General features: G+C 36.5%; 1 protein-coding gene across 4 annotated transcripts in view; it reads right to left on the reverse strand.

The window, feature by feature from the left end:
* LOC110455305 (arf-GAP with coiled-coil, ANK repeat and PH domain-containing protein 2-like) overlaps window positions 1-9,915 on the reverse strand; it is a 63,705-nt gene that overhangs the window by 20,884 nt on the left and 32,906 nt on the right. For all 4 annotated transcript variants that reach the window (XM_021505364.1, XM_021505365.1, XM_021505363.1 and 1 more), the window contains 3 exons: window positions 1,976-2,085; window positions 1,034-1,189; window positions 280-391 (listed from right to left, as the gene is read on the reverse strand). In XM_021505364.1, coding sequence (XP_021361039.1) covers window positions 280-391; window positions 1,034-1,189; window positions 1,976-2,085 — 378 coding nt within the window. The remainder of the gene's footprint in view (window positions 1-279; window positions 392-1,033; window positions 1,190-1,975; window positions 2,086-9,915) is intronic.

A 9,915-nucleotide genomic window follows, 5' to 3' on the forward strand; every position in this document is an offset into this window, starting at 1 on the left:
AATAGTTGAGCTATCCCATATGATAGGTTAGTATGTTAGTTCTTTCCTTGACAGGTAAGTTATTCCCCCTGATTGATAGATTATCCCCCCTGATTGATAGATTATCCCCCCTGATTGGTTAAGATATACCCCTGACTGGAAAGTTATCTTCCTTGATTGGTAAAGTATGACCCTGATTAATAATTTCTCCCACTGATTTGTAAATCCCCCCCCCCCCCCCCCCCTGATTGATAAGTTATTCTTCCTCATCGTAAGTTACCTCCCCTGAAAGAAACATACCACTTGATTCTGTACGTTTGAGGCACTTCTGAAGGCATTAGTAATCCCTGTCTGTATCTCTGTAATCCACATCTGACAATCATCTTCTGTCTCCGCTTGTAGCATGTGACTTCTGCAAACATCAATAGTCCTAGTTAAACAAACTATTACACCTTAACAACGACAGTCAGTCAAATCTGGTTATAATGAACTCCAACGTCATACACTGTTTAACTCATTCACCCCTGAAGACACATTTGAATTCTTCCATTTAAAGGTTGGAATACTTCATTATGAAATTTCAGGGGTGAATGAGTTAATTTCTTGAGTACGGAATCTGAGCCAGCTGATAATTACCTTCAGGTTTCAATAAAAGATTTCTGAGGGAAAGTAAAAAACATGATTATTTATGGACATTGGACAACGTATGTTGGATGAAAGACAATCACAATAGGTCATCTTGGCAACAAAGGGCAGTTTTCTGCTATTATGATAAATCTATTTTGTTGAATTTCAACTATTGAGTAAATTTTAACACACTGAAAGTCATTTCGTATGCAAACTGACAAATGCAAAGAGAGTATATTACATTTTATATTTCACAATTTCAAAATCCTGAAAATATTCTTCATAGAAGTAAAGTCAAAATGTGCTCAACATTGCACACTTTCCTAGGTAAGACACAACACTAAATAAACTGTAATATAAACCTCTGGGATAGCCACTGAGAGTACAGGACCTGCACCTTGTTCATCAGAGCATCTGAAGTACGTACCTAGATGGAGACAAGACATCGAAGCAGAAGCGGCGCTCTGTTTCGTGCGCAGGTTTGACGGTACAGAGACGTAGATCCTCTTCCATCACTGAGCACTCCTTCACGCCAGACCGTTTACGGTAAACAAACTGATTGTTCTGGATCATGAACCATCGCCTAAAACAGACAGGTATGATCAAACTAACAGGTGGTATGTCTATACAGTAACAGGTCATCCCCTCATCTTGTCCAAACTTGACCTATGTATTTGTTGACCTAAATGGTGCTGGATATCAGAAATCGCAAGCATGTACTTGCAACTCGCTTGAGAACTCAACACTCAACACTCTAGATAGAGTATTCTCCATTAAAGGAAGAAGAAGAAGAACTCTGGAGAAAGCAAACCTGTGTCCAAATGTGGATAGCTCTTTCAGAATAATTTCAGAATTTTAGAAATGAACCTCAAATTGTCATTGGGGACATAGTCGTGAATGTGATGGCGACAGGTCTGGCGGCAATACACAATGCACATATGCAGCCATTTCAAAAGTAAAGATGAACCAGATGATCCTAGTGACGCTACAACTGACTCTATGACCTTCTTGATCCACAGTTTAACTCAAGATAGTCTTCCTGTCCGAAAGAATAACCCCAGATAGCCTACCTAACACATTGTTTAACATATTATAATCAGTCAAACTTAAACCCTAATGACCTTAATATGTTCCCCATTTTTATCCAAAAATTTAACTCCAGGTGACTTACCCGACTCCAGTTTTGACTCCAGATGGCCTAGCAGGCCCCAGGTTTGACTTGAGATGACCTTTGACCCGAGATACATACCTGACCTTAGGTTTTACTCGACATGACTTACCTGACCCAAGATTTGACATGAGATGACCTAGCTGACTCTATGTTTGTCTCAAGATAACCTGACCATAGGTGTGCCTCAAGATGACCTACCTGACCCAGCTCTTGAATCCTTTACTTGTCTTTTTGAAGAGGTAGCCCTCCATGTGTTGAATGCTGGTTTCGTTACTGGTATTCGAATTATTCTGAGACAGTTTAATATTCTGAAAGTACAAAAATACAAAACAGGTATAAGAATAATAAATTGGAAATATTTCGTAATGGCGACAGTTTTTTTTTTTTTTTTTTAGCTCAAAATCCCACACTTAATGGGCCAGAGTCCCAGTACAGGGCTGCTTTGGTATAAAATTTCAGCTATAAACAAAATTATTTTGTTTACCACAAAATATGAAACCATGGCTGTGTTACAAATCTACTCATGTTTGCATTTATTGTGACTTATTATTGAACCGGAAATTTTACTGCTGCCAATTAACGTGTACAACGTTAACTTCTCTGACTTAATTTCACAAGTACCAGTCGTCTACAAAACTTTGTACCTCAGACTGCTTCTCTCAACAGAATACAATTCAAAACAAGATACCTTTTTCATTGATTTTGACAAAATTGACAAACTGTCCTTCAAATTTGTAGCAGATTTTACAAAGATTGAACTGCCAACAGCCAGCTATCTCATTGTTATGATTAGGTCACAGGATGTAACAATTTTACTGACATTTTGATCCTGACTCCGGAATCATGGTCTCGTAGTTCCCAGCTGACTTTGGTACATTTACACAGTGGCAGTGCAGAGCACATGTAAAATCTGTATTTCATGTGTTCGGGAAACAGATCTCCGTAACATGCAGACAATTTGATCTTAAAAGCTGTGAGGAGGTCTAAAACCTCAAACTTTCAAGATGCAATAAACCCCAAAGTTGTTTATAATTGTACATGTAGCTAGAATCTGTAATCTAAGTTATAGTACAAGTTTCCCTGGGCTGTATTGGATAAGTCTGTGACCAGACTCCCAAGACCAAACTGCCAACCAGCAGAAAACTACCAACTCTTGTTAAACATGTAAAGTCTTTCAAAGATAATGACCCATAGAGCCAGACCAACTAGATATTTTGTAATGTGAAAAGGCTAATGGAGGTCTCATTCTTCAAGGATGCTAGTTTTTCAAAGTGTTAATCTCAAGCAAGCTGGTACCCATTTTTACAGCTAGGTAGACTGTAACAATCTGAGTATCAGGGAAATTCCTACCTACAACCTTAGTAAAATGACACACTACAAACTGTTCTATGCTGTCCATAGTGTTCTCCATGAATTTTGGATTGGGGAGTACATGTATATTGGATTGATTTTCAAGATTCTATACCTTAAGTACTGAAAAATCCTGAACCAAGAAAAATCGGGGTTCAATTAAAAATGTTTTTTAGGAAAAAAACTCATTTGGGGGGTTTGGAAACACTGATTTTATATATATAGAATAGTTTAGTATATAGTAAGGTAATGACTAATGTATATATATATAGAGAGAGAGATTATTTAGGTCATATATTAACCCTTTCACCCCTATGTAACTTTAGTAGACTCTACCATGCATTGATCTGGACTGAATCCATCATGGTCTACAGTGGTGAAAGGGTAATAAGGCATTGAATAACAGAAAATTTCTATGTCAGATTAATTGATGAAATCACATTTCAGTGATGCAAGTAATACAATGAACCCATCTTAGAACTGATGATAGGCAAAATAATATAACCAAATAGCCAAGAATGACTCAAACTTCTAAGATTTGACGGGGGTGGTACACATAATCATCAAGACTAGACATTCATTAGGTACAAACCAGAACTAGCACTTTAATTCCCACACAATTTACGATTAACATGAAACAATATTTGCAGGTGGTATGATGCTATACATTGTATGTGTGGGGCGACACCTGTTGTAGATAAGAAGCTGGGAGGGAAACAAAACTTCTAACTCAACACTAATTACTTGAGCCATCTTATCTCACAGCCACACTTGTCGCATCTTTCCCATCAGCCTTAAACATCAGTGCCAGCCAAGTAAATCCTAGGAAGCCAAGGTAGACTCTAGCTAATACACAATTTTTCACCATTGTTTCCAAAGTAGTGACATTAGTTCCTCCATGTTTCTAAGGTAGATACTTTTATATTATGTTTCCAACGTATTATATAGGAGACTGAAGTGGCTGTTCTTTTTAATGTGGTATAGTTATATGGTGCATCCTGTCTTGTAAAATCAAACCCTGTGCCACTGTGTTCATTTTTATGTAAATTGAACTTGTGTAAACATTAAACTTGGTTTCTTTTTAAAAGTCATCTTTATTATTTTTTCAAAAAGTTCTGCAAGGTATCATTTTCTTTTCAGAAATGATTTATTGAAGGTATAAAAAGTTTCCAACTCATATTTACAGTTTTCCGGCAGAGGTATGGGGATCCTTAAAATCGACACCACAGCCATAAACGGTAAGTTATTAAGTGGTAATATAAAACGACTCCAATTCTAAATACAAAAAAACCCACTTTTGTTCATTGTCCACATATTTATGAAATTCTAAATTCAGAAAAGATTCACATTTGTTGTAAACAAATTACCTGTGGTGCATTTCTGCACAGTCACTCTATAAACATGATTGCATCATTATATCTCTCCGATTGTATATTCAATTGAGTGAAAACAGGATATCTTAAAAAATCAACAAAGAAGATTTTTTTTTGTATTTAATACATGATTCAACAGAATCAAGTTACCTGATAACTCTGCAAGACCCTGTTTGTAGATCTGACATAAGTGTAAGTAAATAACAGTCCTGTATTTTGCTGCTGCAGTCGAAGGCACAGTGAACAACCCCAAGGACAGTGCAAAGCATTTAACTTCTACAATTCTCAATGAATGACAGTTTAGTTGACAGTGCAAGAGTTGACTCTTTGAAAGATGCAAAAATAGCGATAACATCAATAATGAGGAAGACATTTACAGAATGGAAGGTACTAACTTAACACACCAGTCGAACTTACAACTACCAGCTATTCCAAGTTTTTAACTACCTATGAAAAAACTTGCTGACAACCCTGCTGAGAAAGGGAATATTGTACTTGGAATCGAACCAGCCACCTCCAGCTTCCCAGTCTACTGCTCTACGAATAAACTAAAGGGGAATTCCCTCTAGAAGGAAGCTTTAATCCTATGGACAATTAAAATTTGCCACATTATACAGAAATAAATTCAGACATGTTTCACAACCTTGTTTATGTATTCCTCACAAAACTATCACTCCCAGGCGGTGAAACCCATCATTCAAACTTAATGATGCTGCATTCTTTGCACATTACTAAATATCACATTCTCTCTTGATTGTTCAACAAAGTCTTGAATAAAACCTTTTATAATAGACTATATATATGTGTGTGTCCAGACAGAGATGTGGGTGTAGATCTGATTGTATGACTAACAGTGAGTGGGAGGCTGTTGTAATCTATCCAGAATCTGAGAGGGTCCTCAAGCTACGGATTTCTTACTATGAGTTGTAAACAACATCAACCCTGTCCCTGGATCTAAAAGATTTGGCAGCTTAATCCCAAGTAAATAAAATATTTCCATATAGAATTATTGTCTAAACAGCCGAAATTCTCAAGAATAAACACGAGGCACGGTAGTCTAGTGGTAGGATGCCGAGCTCGTGACCGAAGGGGGCAGGTTCGAGTCACGGCACGGCACTGTGTTGTATCTTTGAGCCAGATACTTTACTACGCTTGTTCCAGTCTACTCAGCTGTAAATGAGTATGTGGTTGGGCAGTGCTAGAATTGTTGAATGCTAGCTGTGAGAGCCAAAATGGCAGCACCGGCTGTATGCTCCCCAAGGGAGTTGAGACAGATATTGTCTGGTTGCAAAGGCCCTATAACCACAGATAATAAGTTGTGAACCGCTTTGAGATGACCTACGAACTATGTTGTGATAAAGCGGTATATAAGAAACTCAAATTATTATTATTGTTATTATTATAAACATGCATGTATATTATATCAGATTCAAAAGGATCATCTGAAGACAAATAACTTTGAAAATGCTTGTACAACCTCTGTTCAATTTAAGTTTTAAGGATATCTTTGCTAACTGAGATCTCTATCTTCTTCCTAAAAGATTTCTATGTCAACAATTCTGTTTATCTTATATTCAAGTCCATGATATAGGTTGTTTTGCATGTGGAATTCAGCTGGCTGTGCACAGATCATATCCCGGATTGATCGATAATCACTGATACACATCATATCTGCCCTGCACCTGTCATATACATTTTACTTCCAGTTGACTATAAGAAAATTCATGCTCTAGCTGTCCACAGATCATATCCTGGATTGATTGATAATCACTGATACACATCATATCTGCCCTGCACCTGTCATATACATTTTACATCCGGTTGACCACATTCAATAAATTCATGCTCAATTACGCTGAATTACATTCGATTAGACTGTTACTGCTAACCAACCAACATCCCACCCAAACTTTGAGTTGTATTTGTTGTGTTCACAGCTAAGCATTGCAGCTACTTAACAGATGTTAAACTATAAAGATATCAATTATTAAACAGAACTCACCAACTATCATTTTCAAAATATTTTCCTCTTTAAAACTTATCACTTCTCTTTAACATATTTTCATGTGTTTGACTTGCTCTTATTTTCTTCCATCCAGTGTAAATGTTGAAACAACATGTCTTTCAGGTGTAAGATAATGGATTTTCCAGAAAATTCGGTCGGGGAGGTGCATCTTTGTGTATACAGGGATCAAGAACCATGCAGTAACCTTACATGGCTCATCTACATTGAAGTCATAATTCAACATGTGCTCATATACATCATCCTCAAAATGCGGTTAATTGAGTAATCGTTTGTAAGTCTGGGGTGGTCTGAAAGTTGATCTGGGTGTACTGTTAAAATCTGGTGATCTATTCAAGTGCATCAGGTATCACAAAACACACTAAATAACCTAACAGAAACTTTCACTTTTATGCCTTCATCTTCTGACCTTAAAGGACATCCTATCTATCTCTTTACGCGTAAAAGTTTGAAATGTGTAGAGAGTAGTCAAGGGAGATAACCCCACCTATTACTCTACCTTAGGGCAAAGGTTTAACATTCCACCTCACATTTTTTGTCCTCAGTAAGCATTTCACATTAAAGGGAAATTTCATGGATAAAATAACGAGAAAGACATCTATAGAAGTCTAGAGCTTGAGCAATGTCTAATATCAATTAATTATATATATTTGAAATTTTGGTTCATAAAATATCTTTATATTTCAATAGTTCATAGTTCTATTAGACAGTTCTCATTTTGAGGCAGTCCTAGCACGGAGTGCCGAGACGGACACAGAGACTAGCAAATACACCTCAATATCTTTTCTCAGGGGAATTTATTAAGGTCCTCCCCAAAATGAGAAATGTGTATTATTTATCATCTTGCAATTGAATAACACAGCAAAGGCTATATCAAGACAGCATTCACAGATGACGGGGCTACTCAAGTGCCATTCTGAAGTGCCATCTAGGTGGAAAGACACGACCTTGATATGGTAGCATGACATCCAAAGCAGAAAAAATCTTTTTAAAAGGACTAGTCGGAGGTGCCTTTGGTACACCAACGAAAAAAAGAGAGAGGAGAGCAGGGAGAAAAGAAAAGAGAAAGAATAAATATTACAAGTAAAATTTAATCCTAACGGATTTCTACATATTAACACAGAATATTAGGTCATAGAGTGCTTTATGATGTTGACACCCTCAGAACTAATGACCTTTAACCTGTTGTTAACATGCAATCTTTGAGGATGATGTGAATAAGCTGGCTGCTTTAAACTTACACTTACAGTACAGATTTAAATAACAGTGCAGGCCTAACTAGACTATTAACAGACATCGAAGTAGATGGCAATTTTACTTTTGGAAACTATAATCAATATTTTTCATGCGACAGTTTTTTTTAATAAATATTCAACAGATTTTAATTTGTTGTGCAGTACACCACAAACAAAGGATTTGAAGGCCCATATCACTAACTATTCCAATTGTCATCTGAAGCTCAGCCCCATGGAACCCACACTCTTCTTTTATACGACTGATTCCCAGATCACAAGGACCAATGATGCTAAATCATAGTAAATATGGTTCAGATCTGTAAATATATATGTGTATAGGGTTATAGGATGGGGATCTCAGTCATTTCCAAGATATGGCCCTGGGATTGAGTTCTGAGGGGTTGGGACAGACCCTGGGCTGATCCTTGTAGCATGTATACTGTATTCAACCCTTCATGCCCAGCAAGCTGTTATATGCATTGTTATAGGGTGTGAATCTCAACGGTTTCAAAGGCCTATCAAGGAAGCACGATCATGTTCATTGTATCACTGATGAAAATGATCAAATAGCAGTGACATAGTTCTTATGGTTCAAAACCTTCAATATGATATCTACAAAATTTGTAGATATACTTCACTTCAAAAGATCTTTACAATTTTTTTTGAAAACAAGTAAATTCTGATATTTTTTCAGCTTATGTAAGGCTATTGGTGTATTTAATCATCATAAAAGCTATCTTCAGACCATATCACACCTGATAACACTATACATTCTCTTTTGATTCCTCAAAAACCTCTTTTGCAACCTTTTGTTTTGACATAACTAATTGATATTGATTGATGGAATAGTAATATTTCTTGCCATTTCTTATTGACCGACAATGTCCAACATTCTTTATCCTCATCTCCAGGACTTGAAGTAAATTATTTTTGTAGACTGTTCAACACTTTCAACAAGACTTTTGTGTGCTTTCCAACAAAAAGTAGTACAAGATCTTTTTCAAATTATTATTTTTATGAATGGTTTGAGTTTTCAGTAGCAAATTTACAGTAAACCTAATTAGAGGGACAGAGAAAGAGAATCTACTTTCTAGTGATTATAAGGCTCGTTCTATAGGTAAAATACGGTAGATGGTCAGCTGGTATTGACCCAGGGTTATTATTACAATCCATATGGTAGTGAATGCAACTGTTTCAGTATGTAACTTACAAGCAGCATACATGTACAACAGAAAGCATGTTTAGCAGAGATTTCCACCCTATCATCACTGCTGTCAGTCCTCAATTAGAGATTCCACCTTGTCTGGGAGAGTAAACAGCACCTGCTGGAGGAATGCCAACTGCCTGAAGGTTACTACTGGACCTGGTGGTGTGGCCATTCTGTTGTGGGGGATTGGAGGATGGGGGACCAGTGTACTGTGTATTGCCCATATTGTCTGGATATTACTGTAAACCAGGGAAGTTTTGCCACATTTTAGTTTTTGCCTTTTTGGCCCTTCAGGCTTCACCCTGAAATCCAAGTAATATCAGGCTATCCACTAGGAAATCCCCCAACTACCATTTACCACCATGATGAACAACACTGTGTTCAGAAAAAGCAATCACACAATTTTTTGTTGTGAGCGGATTTGTCTTATAACTGTTATTTGTCATGAATTGTGATGCGACCTTCAAAAGGTTCAAGGTCACCTAGAAAGTCAAACACTCTCCATTAGTGCCAGAATGATTTGGACAAGAGATTAATTTTGACAAGGGAATAACATCAGCATTAAGTTTAAACCTTTCAGAAAATAGGACAAAGAAATAATGACATGGACTATTACGTAAAATGTTAAAGTGGAAACTGCATAAATGTTCAAAATTAAGTTCAATCCACAGCAAGATTAATGTTTTAAATATTTTTTATGGCAAAATGTTCTTGATATTTTCAGCAAAAGGTCCAAAAAATATTAATAAGGTTTTGAATAATAATTATTTCATGGCATAAAATGTCTTTAATATAAAAGTTTTATTCATATTTTCAGCAAAAGGCCCCAAAACTGTTAACATTTATCAACCTAATAACCCTCTCAAAACTTGTAAGCCTACGGTATATATGTACAAAATTGTTGACATGAAATTCCAAACATTTCAAGGATTTTTATGTTAAGACCTTAT

The sequence above is a fragment of the Mizuhopecten yessoensis genome, unplaced genomic scaffold (genome assembly GCF_002113885.1).
Source record: "Mizuhopecten yessoensis strain PY_sf001 unplaced genomic scaffold, ASM211388v2 scaffold8195, whole genome shotgun sequence".
Lineage (NCBI taxonomy): Eukaryota > Metazoa > Mollusca > Bivalvia > Pectinida > Pectinidae > Mizuhopecten > Mizuhopecten yessoensis.